The sequence below is a fragment of the Callospermophilus lateralis genome, chromosome 6 (genome assembly GCF_048772815.1).
Source record: "Callospermophilus lateralis isolate mCalLat2 chromosome 6, mCalLat2.hap1, whole genome shotgun sequence".
In the NCBI taxonomy this organism is placed as follows: Eukaryota; Metazoa; Chordata; class Mammalia; order Rodentia; family Sciuridae; genus Callospermophilus; species Callospermophilus lateralis.
Window position 1 is genome coordinate 87,645,067 of NC_135310.1, and position 17,848 is coordinate 87,662,914.

Genomic DNA, 17,848 nt, shown 5'->3' on the forward strand with positions numbered 1-17,848 from the left:
TTTTTTTTTTTTTTTTTATACCAGGGATAGAACTCAGGGGCACTCAACCACTGGGCCACATCCCCAGCCATATTTTGTATTTTATTTAGAGATAGGGTCCACTGAGTTGCTTAGCTCCTCACCATTGCTGAGGCTGACTTTGAACTCACAATCCTCCTGTCTCAAACTCCTGAGCTGCTGAGATTACAGGTGCGCCACCACACCCAGCCCCTTTTTATTTTTTATTTGGATATAGGGCCTTCACAATTTATGAGGCCTGAGGCAGGAGGATCCCAAGTTAAGCAATTTAACAAGACTTTGTTTCAAAAAAGAAAGGGGGAGAGAGAGTTAGGAATGCAGGTCAGTGGTAAAGTACCCCTGGGTTCAATCCCCAGTACCAAAAGGGTGGGGTGGGGCTGGGATAAATATGACCTTAACTTTTTTTTTTTTTTCAAGTTGGAGACAGACACAATACCTTTATTATATTTTTATATGGTGCTGAAGATCAAACCCAATGCCCCAAATATGCTAGGCAGGTGTTTTACCACTGAGGTACAACCCCAGCCTGCAACCTTAACTCTTATCAAGAAGAAGTGATGCCTTATAGTGAACATATGTAAACCTCAAAATAAGTTATAAGGGCGCTGGGGTTGTGACTTAGCAGTAGAGCGCTCACCTAGCACATGCAAGGCACTGGGCTCGATCTTCAGTACCACATAAAAATAAATAAATAAAATAAAGGTATAAAAAAATTGCAAAAAAATAAGTTATAAGAAGCAATTATTTGTAAATGACTTCAAAAGTATTTGAGAATAGCTAAATTCTGTATAGGCAAAACACTTTTTCCATTTACTTAAATATTTATTAAGAATTCACTAGGTGCCAGGTATTGTTCTTTACACAGGGATAAGGTAGTGGTGGGGGCAGGGGGATACCCCTTTTCTCATAGGGTTCACATTCTTATTTATCAAACCTTTTTCTGCTTCATAAGTTCCAGCCTTTAAAAACTTCCATGCAAAACTTCACCCAACAATCAAATCCTGTGGGAATGAGTGTGCCAACTGACCTTGAAAATCAGGTTTATAAAAGAGATGGTGGTGGCACACACCTGTAATCCTAGCGGCTTGGGAGGCTGAGGCAAGAGGATGGCAAGTTCAAAGCCAGCCTCAGCAAAAATGAGGCACTAAGCAACTCAGTGAGACCCTGTCTCAAAATAAAATACAAAATAGGGCTGGGGATGTGGCTCAGTGATCTCAAGTGCCCCTGAGTTCAATTCCTGGTACAAAAAAAAAAAAAAAAACCAAAATTAAGACAAATGCTAAAATCAATCACTATAAGGTCATTCTTACTTCAGTATTTGTTTCATTTTTAAAGAAAGCAGAGAATTTTACTTGAATTTGAGTTTGGCTCCTGTTGCAAAGTGGATTGCCTAGCCTCCTCTCTAAGGGTGGCACATTACTGTTCAAAATAAAATTGCCCCAAACAGAAATATTTATGTAGTATTTAAGTTTGAAGACAGGAAGAGCACCAGGAAATGGCCTGGTTCCTCTCAGTAAAAGCATGTTACTGCCTCAGATAAATAGACATGGGTAAATATGTAATTTCTATTTAAAAATAATAATAATAATAATTTTCTTGTAGAAATATAAATTAAGATAGATTACAAAATCTTTTCGGATGCCTCTGCGTTTTAGAGCAACCATAGTAGAAAAGCCAACCATAAAAGGTCTTACTGAGAAAGTATAATAGAGAAAATTGTTTCCAGGAGTTCTGCAACAGAAAGCTAAGTCTAAGCAGAACTGAAAAAAAAAAAAGAAAGGTAATGAATTTTCTGTCCTCTCTTTTCTCATGTGCCTTCAGGAGGAAGAACACTAGTAATTTTCCAGAGTGCCTGTTTACTTTCACTTTATCTTGATGTTGGGGGAGGAGGAAACAGAAGTTCCTAGTCACTGCCAGTCGTGTGCTGATAATGGAGTAGCCATTATTGCCCTACAGAGCTGAAAAAGCGCTTGAACTCTCTCTCCCCGCCAGCCACATCCTCAGCCAAAATAGTCTAGACTTTCATGGGGGCAAAGGGAGATATAGATATAGATATATAGGTATTATTAAATATACCTATATACACATATACAGCATGAAATCTTTTTCTTAAGCACTCTTGTTGGCTGAACAACTGAAATATGCTCGTATTTTCGACTGTGCCGTCACCTCTCAGGATCAACTGTGCATATTGGTCCCAGTCTTCTTTCAGCATACCACAAATAGCTCCTTGTTGTAAGCATTTTACAGTTTCCCTCCACAGTCTGAAACTTCAGCTTTCCACAGCAATCTGATTGAGATTGAAAGCAATCTGGGAAGGGTAAATAGTCTGGTCTTTTTAATGCTCAAGGACTGTTTTGTGTGAAGTATTGTGATGTTGTTAGAGTCTGTAAATTGTATAAATCACCCATACAATACCTACTATAATGCACTTAGTTTTTTTAACGTTAAAAAAATTTCAACTGGGCATGGTGGCACACACCTGTAATCCCAGGTATTTGGGAGGCTGAGGCAGGAGCATCACAAGTTGGAGGCCAATCTGGACAATTTATTGAGACCCTGTCTCAAAATAAAAACAAAAATGTCTAGAGATGGAGCTAAGTGATCAAGCACCCCTAAGTTCAATCACCAGTACAAAAAAAAAAAAAAAAAAAGAAAGAAAGAAAAGAAATAGATGGCAATAGTGCTGTTCAGTGATACAAGGTTTATCATGGGACATACCCAAATCCTGCTTGACCATCAGAGAAGCAAGCATATGCTAACAGCATTTGTATACCACTCTCACATAGATTACCTCTGTTTTTTTTTTTTTTTTTTTCTGGGCAGCTTCCTCAGACAATAGTCCCACTCTAAACTGGAGTCTATGGATGCTGATGAGTAGTAAGCTTCTCTTGAGAGAAGGCAGTCTTGGGCTATGTTATATTAATTCTTCAGAGTCCCAGTGCCTCTACTCCAAATCTGAGGAGAATATGAACGAAGAAGGTAGAATGGATTGTACTAGGACTATCTGAAATGATCAAGTGAGTAAAAATTAAAGTAGATGAGGATATAGTGAACAGATATGTTCAAAATTGAATGTAGTAGCATCTTGTGGTATAATAAACAATTGAATACAACAGATGTAGTGGCACCTACCTGTAGCCCCAGCTACTTGGGAGGTTGAGGGAAAAGGAACAGTTGAGCCTAGGAGTTCAAAACCAGTCTGGGAAATATCCTGAGATAACATCTCAAAAAAAAAAAAAAAACTGCAGCCAGGCGTGATGGCCCACACCTGTAATCCCAGTGACTCAGAAAGCTGAGACTGTCTGAAAATAAGAAATAAAAAGAACCTGGGGTATATCCTAGTGTAAAGTGCCCTAGCTTCAATCCCCAGTACAAAACAAAAGAAAAAGAAAGCCCAGTGCATAGTGGTAATGTCCCTGTAATTCTAACTACCTGGGAGACTGAGTCAGGAGGATCACAAATTCGAGAACCTGTCACAATTTTTTTTTTTTTTTTTTTTTTGGTACCAGGGATTGAACCCAGGGACATTTCACCACTGAGCGACATACCCAGCCCCCTTGTTAATTTTTTTTTTTTTTTTTTTAATGAGACAAGGTCTCGCAATCCACCTGCCTCAGCATCCTGAGTCGCTGGGATTACAGGAAGGCACCATTATGCCCAGCATAAAATAATAATTTTATTATGATGATGAAAATGCCTTTCAGTGGGGCTGAGGTTGTAGCTCAATGGTACAGCGCTTGCCTAGCACATGTGAGGCACTGGGTGCCATCCTCAGCACCACATAAAAATAAATGAATAAGGGCTGGGGTTGTGGCTCAATGGTAGAGTGTTTGCCTCACATGTGTGAGGCACTGGGTTCAATTTTCAGCATTCCGTATAAATAAATGAGTAAAATAAAGGGCCATCAAATGAATGAATAAAATAAAGGCATTTTGTCCACCTACCACTAAAAAAAAAAAAAAAAAGCAGTTCAATGGTAGAGCACTTGCCTAACACTGAGAGGCCTTCAGTTCAATCCTCCATACCACAATATAAAGAGAGAAAGTAAATTTGATACCATTAAGTGTCAGCAAAGGATGTAGAGAAATGTAAATTATTTTTCACCAGAGAAGTGGAGAGGATTATAAACTGGCAAATCCATTCAGAACCAAAATGGGATTATGCCTCTTGGCCCTATATATATGCCACACAACTGAATTTATGTTCCAGAATAATTCTTGCTCAAGTCCATAAAAGAACATATGTACCACACTGTTTATTGTGACACAGCTGGAGGTAACCCAGGTGTTTATCATCAGGGAAATAAAAGTTAAATGTAATGGATGTTTATTAAGGAATGACATAATATAGTAATAATGTAGAGAAACCTCAGGAAGTATTTAGCAAGAAGATTTATAGTTAACACTACTTCCAAAAACTAACCAGAAATACAAAAAAAAAGTGGTGTTTTTCCAAGGATACTTCAGAATTTAGAGCATAATAAACACAATAGAGTGGGTAGTAATGCAGGGGAGGAGAATGAGTAGAGATGAGGGATGAAGGAGGGAAGTAAAAAAATAAAGACTGTGGGCTTGCACTGAGCATAAGGCTCTATAAAGAGAAGGCTATGAGATAAAAATAATTTTTAAGTCAGTACTCTAAGTATGTTAAAGTTGGTCATGGAGAAAATATTTTCTAATTTTTACTCTTCTGTATTTAAAAAAAATTTAGGCCAGGTTTGTAGCTCAGTGGTAGGGCGCTTGCCTCGCATGCGTGAGACCCGGGCTTCCATCCTCAGCACCACAAAAAAAAAATTAAAAAATAAACAAAGATATTTTTAAAAAATTATAAGGAATGTGCATTCTTTTAGTAATTAAAAATAAAAGTAATAAAAAATTGAAAATTAAATTAAATTAAAAATGCTACAGAAGAATAGTTATTTGGAATGTTGGATTAATGTTCATAATATATCTTATAGTGATTGATTGATTTCTTTTTTTTTTTCTTTTTTCTTTTTTTCTTTTTTGCAGTGCCATGGTATTATACATACTAGGCCACTAGTTATATCCCCAACTCCTACAGCATGAATACTTGGGTGCACTTTATCAGTGAACTACATCCCCTAAACCCTTTTATTTTAAATTTAGAGACAGGATCTCACTAAATTGCTGAGGCTTGTGATCCTCCTGCCTCCCAAATTGCAGGGATGATAGGCAGGTATCACACCTGTCTTTTTTTTTTTTTTTAAATTAGGGATTTATTGAGTTATAATTCACTTACCATAAAATTCACTTTTAAAAAGTGTACGATTCAGGGGTTGGGGTTATAGCTCAATGTAGAACACTTGCCTAGCATGTGTAAGGCACTGGGTTCAATTCTCAGCACCATATTTAAATAAATAAAGATCCATCAACAACTTAAAATATAATAATAATTTTTTTTAAGTGCACAATTCAGCTAGGTCCAATGGCACATACCTGTAAACCCAGTTTCTCAGGAGGCTGAGACAAAAAGATCACAAAATCAAGCATAGCTTGCTTGTGCAATTAGCCATTTACCCATCAACCCCAGTGTTTTAAAATACTTTATTTAGAGATAGGGTTTCTCTAAGTTGCTTTAGGGCCTCACTATGTCACTGAGGCTGGCTTTAATTCACGATCCTCCTACCTCAGCCTTCCAAGCCCCTGGGATCACAGGCATGTACCACCATGCCTGGCAGAAGCTTGGGTAATTTAATGAGATGCTGTCTCAGAACAAAATTTTAAAAATAGTGCTGGGGGTGTAACTCAGTTGTAGAGTGCTTGCCTAGGATGCCCCAGGCCTTGGGTTCAATCCCCAGTACTAAGAAAAAAATAAAAGTGTATAGTTCAGGGCTGAGGATTTAATTCAGTGGTAGGGTAATTGTCTAACAGGACCCTGTCCCACAATAAAATAAATAAATAAGTGTGCAATTCAATGACTCTGTGTGTGTGTGTATGTGTGCGCCCGTGAACACAGGGCTGCTCTACCAATGAGCTACATTCCCAGCCCTTTTTTTTTTTTTTTTTTTTTTTTTTTTAATTTTGAGACAGTCTCACTAAATTACCCAGCCTGGCTTTGAATTTTTGATCCTCCTGCCTCAGCTATTTGAATGGTTGGGATTTCAGGCATGCACCACTGCAACTGACCAGTGACTTTTAATATATTCACAGAATTACACAGCTAACAGATATCTAATAAGAACATTTTCCCAACAAAAAAAGAAATGTTAGATCCTTTACCAGTCACTTGCTATCCCCCTCAACCACTAATCTAACTTTTCATCTCTTATTTATTTTTATGTATCAAGGATTGAACCCAGGGGCACTTTACCACTGAGCTGTAACCCTAAACCTTCCCCCACCTTTTTTTTTTTTTTTTTTTTTTTTTTTGAGACTGGGTCTAGCTAAGTAGGTTAAGGTCTCACTAAGTTGCTGAGACTGCTGTCTATCTGCCTCAGCCTCTAGAGTCTATGACCTCCTCCTTGGCTCAAACTGATTCTAATTCCATTTTCTTTTTCTTTCTTTTTAATATGCTTTAGTTGTAGATGGACAAAATAGCTTTGTTTATTTATCTTTATGTGGTGCTGAGGATCAAACCCAGTGCCTCACCCATGCTAGGTGAATGCCCTACACAGAGCCACAACCCCAACCCCTAATTTCCATTTTCTATAGATATTCTGATTCTGGACTTTAAGTAAATGGAATCGTATAATAAATGGTCCGTTGTGATTGGCTTCATTCTCTTAGCATGTTTTCAAGGTGTCCTGTTGTAAGCAATATAAATATGTCATTTCTTCTTGTGTGTGTGGTACTGGTGATTGAACCCAGGGCCTCACAAGTGCTCTATTACTGAGCTACATCTCAAGTCTCTTTATTTTTTATTTTGAGATAGAATCTTGCTAAATTGCCCAGTCTGGCCTGGAACTTGCTATCTTCATATTGCTTCAACCTCTAGGATTACAGGCTTATATCACCTCCCAGGGCAAATACATTTTTTTTTTTTTTTAAAGAGAGAGAGAGAGAATTTTTAATGTTTATTTTTTAGTTTTCGGCGGACACAACATCTTTGTTTGTATGTGGTGCTGAGGATCCAACCGGGGCGAACGCATGCCAGGCGAGTGCGCTACCGCTTGAGCCACATCCCCAGCCCCAAATACATTTTTTATACCATTTTTTGTTTGACCATTCATCTGTTTTTGGTTTTGGTTCTTTGGGTTTTGGGGCAGGCTGGAGTCGTGTCAGATGGGAACACTTTATCTGTTGATGGACATATTGAATTGTTTCTATTTTTTGGCTGTGAAAATACTGCTTCTATGAACATTTGCTTACAGATGTTTTGTATGGGCTTATGTCTTCCATTTCTTTTTACTTTAGTGACACCACTTTTGTTTAAACAAAACGCCTAGAAAAAAAAAAAAAACTGAACACGCATCAAAATGTTAACAGCGATTATTTCTGGATAATGGATAAAAGTTAATTTAATTTTTTCTGTCTTGGGATTTTTATTTATTTTAAAATTTTTTAAAAAATCATTTAATCAGGAGAAAAACTCAGGGGTCAGCCCCTGAACTCCACCCTACTTCCGCTCAGTCCAGGATCTCTGGCCTGGAGCCCCAGGCTGGAGTGCCCTGCCCCTCCCGGCTTCAACCTCCTCAAATTTCACACTGCAGGGAGGACGACTGAAGAGGTTTCCGCGGCCTACAAAGTGGCTCTTGTCGATATTAATGTCAGCCCACAAGCCATGCCAAATGACCCATATTTACTTGCCAAAAAGCCAAACTGACATCCCTGGAGGCTGACATTCAGCTCTCGTACTTTCTGCTCCCGAGCACAGTGTAAATGTCCATGATTTTATACTTTTAAAGACTCTTAAATTAAGAACAGATTTTTAAAGCATACAAACACGTTCCTCCCTCTTCAAGCGCTTGGAATACACCGCGTTTTTCACTGCCTAAAAAACACCACTCGAGGCGCGGATCATTTTCCACTGGAATCCTCCAGATTCGAGCCTTCCAGTGGCGAAACGATGGGTGGGCGCTTCACATCCAGGCGGGGAAGCAAACATTTATAGCTCTCAGGAAACATGAGTTTGACTCATATTTTTGCTAACTCGTGAATCAGAACCATCAAAGACTAGATTTCTTTTGTCTCAGTAAAGAAAGTGACTATTAAAGCAACCATCTCTGCGCACTCGCTCGGGGAGAGAAAACACAAAGGAATTTGGAATGACTCAGCCCAGCCTGGGGTGGGAGCCGGCTCCAGCTGAATGGAAAGTCACTGCGAGGTCTCAGAACCCGCGTCTACACCCGCCCCGTCCACTGGGGGGCAGCAGGGATGCTAGGCAAAAAGTGACCTTTTAAAAACCCTAATTTCTTGATTTTTAGACTAAAATGCAAAATTAGCTTTTAAGACTACAATTATTTATCTGTTTGTTATTTATTTAGTATGGTATTGAACACAGGGGCATCTAATGACTGATCTACATCCCCAGCTCTTTTTGTTTTTTTTATTTTGAGATCAGGGACATGTTAAATCCCTTAGGCTACCTGTGAATTCTCCATCCTCCTGCCTCAGCCTCTCCAGTTGTTGGAATTACAGGTGAACACCCCTGCGCCCTGCAGGATAGTTTTCTGGTAAATTAAGAAAACATGTTTAGGCAGGCGCAGTGGACTATGCCTGTAATCCCAGCGACTCAAGAGACTGAGGTAGGGAGATCCCAAGATGGAGGCCAGCCTCAGCAAATTTGCAAGCCCTTGTCCCAAAATAAAAAGGGCTGGGGATGTAGCTCATAGTAAAGCGCCTCTGTCTTCAATACCCAGAAAGGAGAAGGGAAACAGGAGGGGAGGGAGATATGGGGGGGGTGGGGATTGAGAGGAGAAGAGAGACTAGAGAAAGCAGGAGAGAGAAAACTGTGCTGAAAAAAAGAGGGCAAAAGGCTGGGGGAGTGTCAGAATGCTTGCCTAGCATGTGTGAGGCCCTGGAGTCCGTCCTCAGGAAAAATAAAATAAAAAGTTTGAGAACCCCACATCCTAAAACATTGCTTCCAGGCCAGAGAGGGATGAGGGATTCACTACAATGGGAGGAGGCCAGCTTGGACTTCACTGGAAACAAATCGGCCCTTTCTGGCAGAAGTGGAGGAAATTGGCCTGAGGCCTGGGTGGTTAGAAGAACTGAAAAGGCAATCACCTCATACAGAATCTATTGAGCTTGGGTTTCATCTGTGGGATTCAGTTACTGTCGAGGAATCTAGAGAGGGTGCAGCCAACATTTAAAACATCAATAGAGCGCTCCCCTCGGCATCACATAGACTAAAATTGGAAAGACAGAGAAGAGTGGCATGGCCCCTGTGCAAGGATGACACGCAAATTCGTGAAGCTTTCCAAATTGGAGGGGAAGGGAGTGGGCATGGGGTTATTAATAATGGTGGATGTGATGATCATTATTATGCAAAGTACATGTATGAAGACACGAATTGGTGTGAATATACTTTGTATACAACCAGAAAAAAAAATAATAAAGTATATGAAGAAGATTTGGGGATGAGAAACCAGAACTTATTAATTCCCATAAAAATTATAATGATACAATTATGCCTGGGGTGCTCTACTGATGTAAGGGTGACTGGGGCTGATGCAGGCAATAATCAAAAGAAAAGGAAGAATAAATTTAAACTTCAAAATATCAGTACATAATGAGAGAATATTAAATTTAAAACACCCAGTAACAATGCAATGTATCAAATTTCATTTTCATAAAAACTTGTGATTTTTTATATACTAGCCCCAAAGAACAATTTAATCTCTGACTTTAATTATACTTGTAAATTATAAAATTATATCTTGTTAATGGAAAGTAAAAGTTACACAAACAAAAATAAATAAATAAATAAAACATCAATAGACTATGTTGTGGACAGGTGTGTTTTTTTTTTTTTTTTTTTCATCTGCAGTGCATTTGCTGGGATGAACTGAGGTCTGAGGTGAGTTGGAAAGTTCCACCAATGCCCTCAGGAAGTCTGCCCTCAAGCCCAAGGCACTGTGGAACCTCCCTGAAGCCCAGGCTTTGCAGGCCACTCTGGAGCATAGCCCTGCTGAGAAAAAGAGGGATTGGGGATTGGCAAACTTCCACTTGCAACACCCCTGCCCATGGCATCTGGTTTACCCAGGACCTGCCCATAATAGGTCCTGGCCTGTGCCCAAGTCCAGAGTATCATCAAAATTCAAAAATTGCCCCTCTAATTCTTTCCAGTGATACACTAGTACTCACAGTCCCTGATATGCTAATTAATACATGCTAAGTCCTCTTCACTCTCTTCTTTTCCTATAGATGAGATAACCATATAGTTCGCCATCCAAACCAATACTTTGAAAAGGGAAAGGAGCCTACCACAGTGGTGTATGGCTGTATGTAATTCTATTTACAAGGGAAGCTAGGGCAGGAGAATCACAAGGTGGAGCCCAGCCTGGGCAACTTAACAAGACCCCCTCTCCAAAATAAAAATAAAAAGGGCCATGAATGTAACAGGGCAGTAAAGTGCCCCTGAGTTCAATCCCCAGTACTGGAATGGGGGAGCGGAGGGAAATGGATGCTGTTAATGTAACCGAAAGCTCAGTCCTAGTCCTCACCAATCCAATAACGAAGACAAGGTCTTGAGAAAAAGGAAAATGCTTTGCTAGCAAAGGAGAAACACAGGGAACTCCTGTCCCAAAGACTGTGGGGCTTCTACAGAAGTGATTCAGAGAAAATGAGATTAGGGAGGAGAGATCAGGAAGCAGAAGTTTAGGGAAAAGAAGATTGAGAAAAAGAAAAGAAATACGTAAGTTTCAAAGCCACAAGGGATATAGTCAAAGCATCAAGTGAAGTCCTGTTACATTAATACTTACATAACAGCAGAAAACTTGTCCCAGCCTAAGTAGGGTACTAGTACTTCACCTTGGGAAACTTGAGCAATTTATCAAAGTTCAGTGGGTACAGTAGTGTATGCCTATAATCCCAGCGGCTCAGGAGGCTGTCAGGAGGATCATAGGTAGAGGTCAGCCTCAGCAACTTAGTGAGGCCCTAAGCAACTTAGTGAGACCCTGTCTGAAAATGAAAAATAAAAAAGGCTGGGAAGGTAGGTAAGTGACAAAGTGCCCCTGGGTTTAATCCCCAGTATCAAACAAACAAACAAAACTCTATAGAGTCTGTGCTGCTAAATCCTAAAACTTGCACTGACCTGATCTGTGAATGCTTCCTAAGGGCAATAGGAGAGCTGAAAATAGGCTTGATTACACTTATTGGCTAAAGTACTTAAAGATACATTTTATTGCTGCCCATACCTCTAATAAATGCTCCCATTAGCCATCCCCAAATAAAAGCTGTTACAAGAACTCACCCCAGTGCTTTAAGACTATCAGCCAGTGTGACCCCATCTTCTTTCTCTGTAATCCTTACCTGAAGCTAAACTGAAACTCCATGTTTTCCTGCCTCAGCATTTTCTCTAGGCTTTTCCCTCTACCTAGAAAGTCTCCCAAGCCATCCCTCTCTACACAACTTCTTTTATTGAAATTCCATTTACTTTCAAGGCCTGGATCAAACTGGCATTCCATTGTCACACAAGACAGAATCTCTCCAAAGTCTGAAATCCTACAGCCTTTATCTACACCACTCACAGGCCCACATATCTTATCTCCTCTACTCAGTCAGCAATTTCTTTTCCACACAATACTTAGCACAGCACATTTCCACATAAATAGTTCTCAGTGAATGTATAGCCCTACATTGTTTGCCCTTCATCCATCCTCTCTGCTAAATATCTGCAAAGAAATATGAAGCATTGATTATAAAAAGACTTTAAAAAAAAAAAAAGCCTTTTTTTTTTTTTTTTGTACTGGGAATTGAACCCATGGTCATTCTTCCACTGAACTACATCCCTGGCCCTTATTTAATTTATTTATTTGATTATTTATTTATATTTTGAGACTGGGTTTTACTAAGTTGCTAAGGGCTGGCCATTCTGTCTTATTATCCTCCTGCCTCAGCTTTCTGAGTTGCTTGGATTATAGGCAGGAGTCACTAACCCCAATTTTCTTTTTCTTTCTTCTCTCTCCCTCTCTCTTTTTTATTTTTCTTCTTTGTACTGGGAATTGAACCAGGGGCCTTGCATATGCTAGATAAGTGCTGTACCACTGAGCTATATCCCCATTACTCCCTGAAACACCCTGCCAGTCCTTTTTAAAAAAATTTTTGGAGGGAGGGTACCAGAGATTGAACCCAGGGACACTTAACCACTGAGCCTCATCTCCAGCCTTTTTTGTATTTTATTTTGAGACAGGGTCTCAGTAAGTTGCTTAGGGCCTTGCTAAATTGCTAAGACGGCTTTGAACTTGGGATCCTCCTGCCTCAACCTCCCAAGTGGCTGGGATTATATGTGTACACCCACACCCAGCTCTTGCCAGTCCTTTTTTTTTTGTGTGTGTGTGTGTGTGTGTGGTGCTGAGAATTGAACCCAGGGTCTTATGCATGCAAGGTAAGCACTCTACCAACTGAGCTATTTCCCCTGCCCTTCTTTTTATGTTATATTTTATGTTTTTTAAAGAACAGAGGATAAAGAGATCTATTTTTTTTTTTTTAGAGAGAGAGAGAGAGAGAATTTTAATATTTATTTTTTAGTTCTCAGCAGACACAACATCTTTGTTTGTATGTGGTACTGAGGATTGAACCTGGGCCTCACGCATGCCAGGCAAGCGCGCTACCGCTTGAGCCACATCCCCAGCCCCTCTTTTTATTTTAAATCTTAGTTTTGAGACAAGTTTTCCCTAAAATGCTCAGGTTGGCCTTAAATTTGCAATTCTCCTGTCTCAGCCTCCAAAGTTGCTGGAATTAAAAATGTATACCATCACACCAAGAAAACCGTGACTTTGTTCAGGAATCTATTCCTATCAAGTTCTGAAAAGCTCCAGTGGCCACATTAAGAAAAGTAAAACAAACTGGTGAAATTAATTTTAGTAAAATGTATTTATTTAACCCAATATATCCAAAACAGAAGTGGGGAAGATAGCACAGTGGTAAAACACTTGCCTAACATGCTTAACACGTTGGGCTTGATCCCCAGAAGTGTAAAAAAGAAGAAAAAAGAGAGAGAGAGAGAGAGAAGCCTAGTATATCCAAAACATCATTTAAACATGTAATCAGGCTGGGCGCAAAGGTGCACACTGTAATCACAACTACTCAGGAAGCTGAAGCAGGAGGATCGAAAATTCAAGACTAGCTTTGGCAACTAAGTGAGGTCCTAATCAATTTAGGGAGATACTATCTCAAAATAAAAATGTAAAAATGGCTAGGGATATAGCTCAGCTGTAAAGTGCCCCTGGGTTCAACATCTTGAACTCCCCAAAACAAAACAAATTCTATGTATAATACATATAAAAAACATTAGAGGCTTTACTTACGTGTATGTGTGTATAAAATTCTTTTACATCTGAAATGTATTTTACACTTACAACATATATTATTTCAGACCAGCCACAGTTCAGGAGCTCAATTGTCACCAATGTCTAGTACCTGGCATACTGGACAGGGCAGGTTTGAGCCCATCAGCACAACATTCCCATGGTAGCCATTATCAGTCCAGTAGTGTGGTTGGCTGGAGACCTAAATTGGGCCAGTCAGACCAAAGCACCTGATTTATTGTCCCTGTTTTGGAGAGGTTTCCACCTGTTGGTAGAGACGGAGGGAGCCTGTAGCTCTGATTGCCATTGGCAGTCTTAGTGAAAATTATCTTGAAACCATGAGGAAATCAGACAGGACTAGCATTAGGATGATGCCAACTCTCAGGATAGAAGGAGTAGGAAGACAAAAGGACCCCTGCTTCCTTTTTGGGAGGCGAGGGTACTCGGCCACTGAGCCATATCCCCAGCCCTATTTTGTATTTCATTTATAGACAGGGTCTCACTCACTGAGTTGTTTATCGCCTCAATTTTGCTGAGACTGGCTTTGAACTCGCAATCCTCCTGCCTCAGCCTCCCAAGCTTCTGGGATTATAGGTGTGCATCATCGTGCCTGCTTCTTTATTAACATCGCTGATCATATAGGGCCTGCAGCTCACTCTACTTCTGGTTAGAAAAAAATATATTTTCCTTTCATTTAAACCAGACTGAGTGTTTTCAGAGCATCAAGTGAGAGCTAACTCTTAAATCTAGATCTACAATCTCCTGTGCCCAGGTTCCTCCATGAGCATTCCTCACAAGAAAGATATTTAGCTAATTCTTTTTTTTTTAATATTTATTTTTTAGTTGTACACAATACCTTTATTTTGTTTAGTTGTTTTTTTTTATGTGGTGCTGAGGATCAAACGCAGGGCCTCGCACGTGCTAGGCAAGTGTTCTACCACTGAGCCATAACCCCAGCCCTAGCTAATTCTTTTGGATCCCTCTTAGGATCTTTCTGTGGCTCAGTGGTGTTAATTGCCAGTGAATTAGAAGTAAAGATCCCTTATTCACCAGGTGCACCAGCATAGCTGCAGATGTCATTTTGGAGCACAGAAGTCCCTTCCCCAGCAGCTACTATTGCAATGTGCTCTCAAGGTAGCCAGAGCTTGCACAATCTCCCAGAGCAGACATTTGTCACATCCCTGAAATACCTCTCCTAGATTGGACTGACCCTGGGGCTGGCCCAAAGCTGAACAAGCAGGAGCCCTTTGCCAGGAGACATCCCATAAAGCCACATTTTCTGCTGTTGATAGGGCAGTGTTTTCTGGCAGGGGCCTAGACCTACTGCTTGTATGAGTCATTTGAAAGAAAGGCCAGAAAGTCTGATGACAGAATTGACAAACACAGGGCCATAGATTAAAGAGGAGCAGCAATAAGAAAATGGACTGAAGAAATGCCACTATGTGAATGATAGAAAAATGCTCCTAAGGGCTAGGGTTGTGGCTCAGTGGTAGAGTGATCGCCTAGCACGTGTAAGGCCCTGGGTTCAGGCCTCAGCCCCACATAAAAATAAATAAAATAAAGGTATTGTGTCCGTCTACAACTAAAACAATTTTATTTAAAAAAAAAAAAAAGAAACATGCTTATAAGCTCAATTCTGCACATGTTACTTAGAAGCAGCTACAGTGCGTGTACAAACCTGCTCTAAGGCAAACATACTTTATGGTTCACTTAAAATGTACAGGTCTTATAGCTCCAAAACCAGAAGGGAAGGCAGAGCCACAATTAACAAAGACACTCTTCCAATCTGTCTCAGAGAATACACCATGCACCAGTCAGTCAAAAGTAGTAATGTGGAGGTCTAGGGAGGTCACCCCAGTGATAGAGCACTTCCTAGCACGTGTGGGTCCTGGGTTCAATCCCCAGTGCTAAAAAAAAAAAAAAAAGACTACGTGGTATAGTGAAAATCTATGTGACTTCTAGCCAAAGATCTGTCACTCAGTGCTGGTACAGTGGGCAAGTCACAGGCCTCCTTAAGGCTCTGTTTTCTAGTCTTTAAAATGCCTTCTTAATATTCCTCAGCTTTGGAAGGGTGATTTTCTACAATGTAAAATTCTTTGTAAGCCATTAAATTCTGTGTTTAACATTGTGATTTTTTTGGGGGGAGGAGGCGGATATTGGGGATTAAACCCAGGGGTGCTTAACCACTGAGCCACATCCTCAGCCCTTTTTTGTATTTTATTTAGACATAGGGTCTCACCGAGTTGCTTAGGGCTTCTATAAATTTCTGAGATTGGTTTTGAACTCGTGATCCCCCTGCCTCAGCCTCCTGAGACCCTGGGATTACATGCACCACCATGCCTGGGTTATGACTTCTTTTTATAAGGAAAAAAGTGCTCATGGGTTTGTTTCTTTTTATTTACTTTCTTTCTTTCTTTCCTTTCCTTTTCTTTTTCTTTTTCTTTTCTTTCTTTCTTTCTTTTTTTTTTTTTTTTTTTGAGGAGATCTTGCTGTATTGCCCAAGGAGTAGTTGCGATTGTAGGAAAAGGCACTACCATACGTAGCTTGCTCTCAACTTTGAGGGCTCAATTTTAAAAAAAGAAAAATTACTATCTGTTAAACCTAGAGGCTAATTATATTGGTAACATATTAGTTGCTGTACTTTTAAATGTTTGAAATATTCTACTGGGCTTTGTGGCAGACACCTGTAATTTCCACAATTTGAGAGGCTGAGACAAGAGGATTGCAAGTTCAAAGCCAGCCTCAGCAATTTAGTGAGGCCCTAAGTGACTTAGCAAGACCCTGTCTCAAAATGAAAAATAAAAAGGGATGTGGATGTGATTCAGTGTTTAAGTACCCCTGGGTTCAATCTCCAGTACCCACCCCACCCCACCCCCCAAAAAAAAAGACTGCATCTCCTGTCTTTTTTGAGGGGAAGGGGCAGGAGGGGAAGGATTGAACTTTGAACTCAGGGGCACTTGACCACTGAGCCACATCCCCAGGCCTATTTTGTATTTTATTTAGTGATGGGGTCTTACTGAGTTGCTTAGTGCCTTGCTATTGCTGAGGCTGGCTTCAAACTTGTGATCCTCCTGCCTCAGCCTCCCAAACTGCTGGGATTACAAGTGTGAACCACCGAGCCTAGCTCCTTTTCTCTTTTGTACTAAACACAAATGCATCTGAATGTTGTAAGGAAATCTGCCTAAAAAGAATCTGAGGGCTGGAGATGTAGCTCAGTGGTAGAGCGCTTGCCTAGCATGTGTGAGGCAATGAAGTCAATCTTCAGCATCACATAAAAATAAACAAATAAAAGGTATTGTGTTCCTCTTCAACTAAAAATATTTTACAAAAAAAGAAGAATCTAAGCCTGTCTCAGTGGCACGTATCTGTAATCCCAGTAACTCAGGAGACTGAGGCAGGAGGATTCAAAGTTCAAAGCCAACCTTAGGTATTTAACTAGGACTTAAGCAATTTAGCAAGACCCTGTCTCAAAAATAGAATAACAACAACAACAATGTAATAATAAGGGCTGGGGATGTGGTTCAGTGGTTAAGTACCCCTCAGTCAATCCCTGATACCAAAAAAAAAAAAAAAAAAATGGATGGGGATGGAAACGTAGTTCAGCAGTAAAGCACTCCTGGGTTCACTCAATAGTATGAAAAAAAATTTTTTGATAGTTACATATCAGAGAATAACTGTATGATTGTGCTTAAGATAAACTTAATTTATACTAAAATTGTAAAAGGAAAGGAAATTTTGATGAGAACATCACTCTTTCTATAGACCGTCAAGACTAAAAGTATAAATTTGAAATGAGAAATTTTAACATTGATAATCTGGACTGGGTTGAGGTTGTGGCTCAGCAGTAGAATGCACACCTAGCATGAGCAGGGCCGTGGGTTTGATCCTCAGCACCACAAAAAAAAAAAATAATAATAATAAATAAATAAAATAAAGATATTGTGTTGAACTACAACTAAAAAATAAATATTAAAAAAATAATATTGATAAGCTAACTAATCAGTCCCAAATCAGGTAAAAGTGGTTCATGTCAGTAATCCCAGCAATCTGGGAGGCTGAGGAAGGAGAATGACAGGTTCAAATCCAGCCTAGATAACTTAGCATGGCCCTATCTTATAATAATAAAAAGGGCTTAAGATGTAGTCTATTTGTAGAGTGCACCCAAAAGAAAGTTGTACAAACTTGGAGAAAATTTATATTGTTTGGTCTAATGGGAACAATCCCCTTCTGATGAGTCTTAACCTTTTTCCTATGACAGTGATAATATTCCAACAATATGACTGTTTTTAAGGTTAATAAATTTTAAAGTTAAAATTAATATACTAAAACCCCCAGTTATTTGTGTCATACTTTCTGAAATTTTCCTACTGCATATTTAACCAATCTATTCTGAATGAT

At 39.7% G+C, this 17,848-nt stretch overlaps 1 protein-coding gene and 1 non-coding gene across 2 annotated transcripts in view; both read left to right on the top strand.

Annotated features, from left to right (window-relative positions):
* The window catches only part of Slc17a5 (solute carrier family 17 member 5), a 54,112-nt gene extending 48,993 nt beyond the window's left edge, over positions 1 to 5,119 (top strand). The window contains exon 11 of the mRNA XM_076859996.1: positions 5,031 to 5,119. Coding sequence (XP_076716111.1) covers positions 5,031 to 5,087 — 57 coding nt within the window. The 3' untranslated portion in view covers positions 5,088 to 5,119. The remainder of the gene's footprint in view (positions 1 to 5,030) is intronic.
* Positions 5,120 to 9,304: 4,185 nt separating this feature from the next.
* LOC143402739 (U6 spliceosomal RNA) lies at positions 9,305 to 9,409 on the top strand. Its single transcript, XR_013091793.1, has one exon. It is a non-coding gene; the product is annotated as a U6 spliceosomal RNA (small nuclear RNA).
* Positions 9,410 to 17,848: the final 8,439 nt, after the last annotated feature.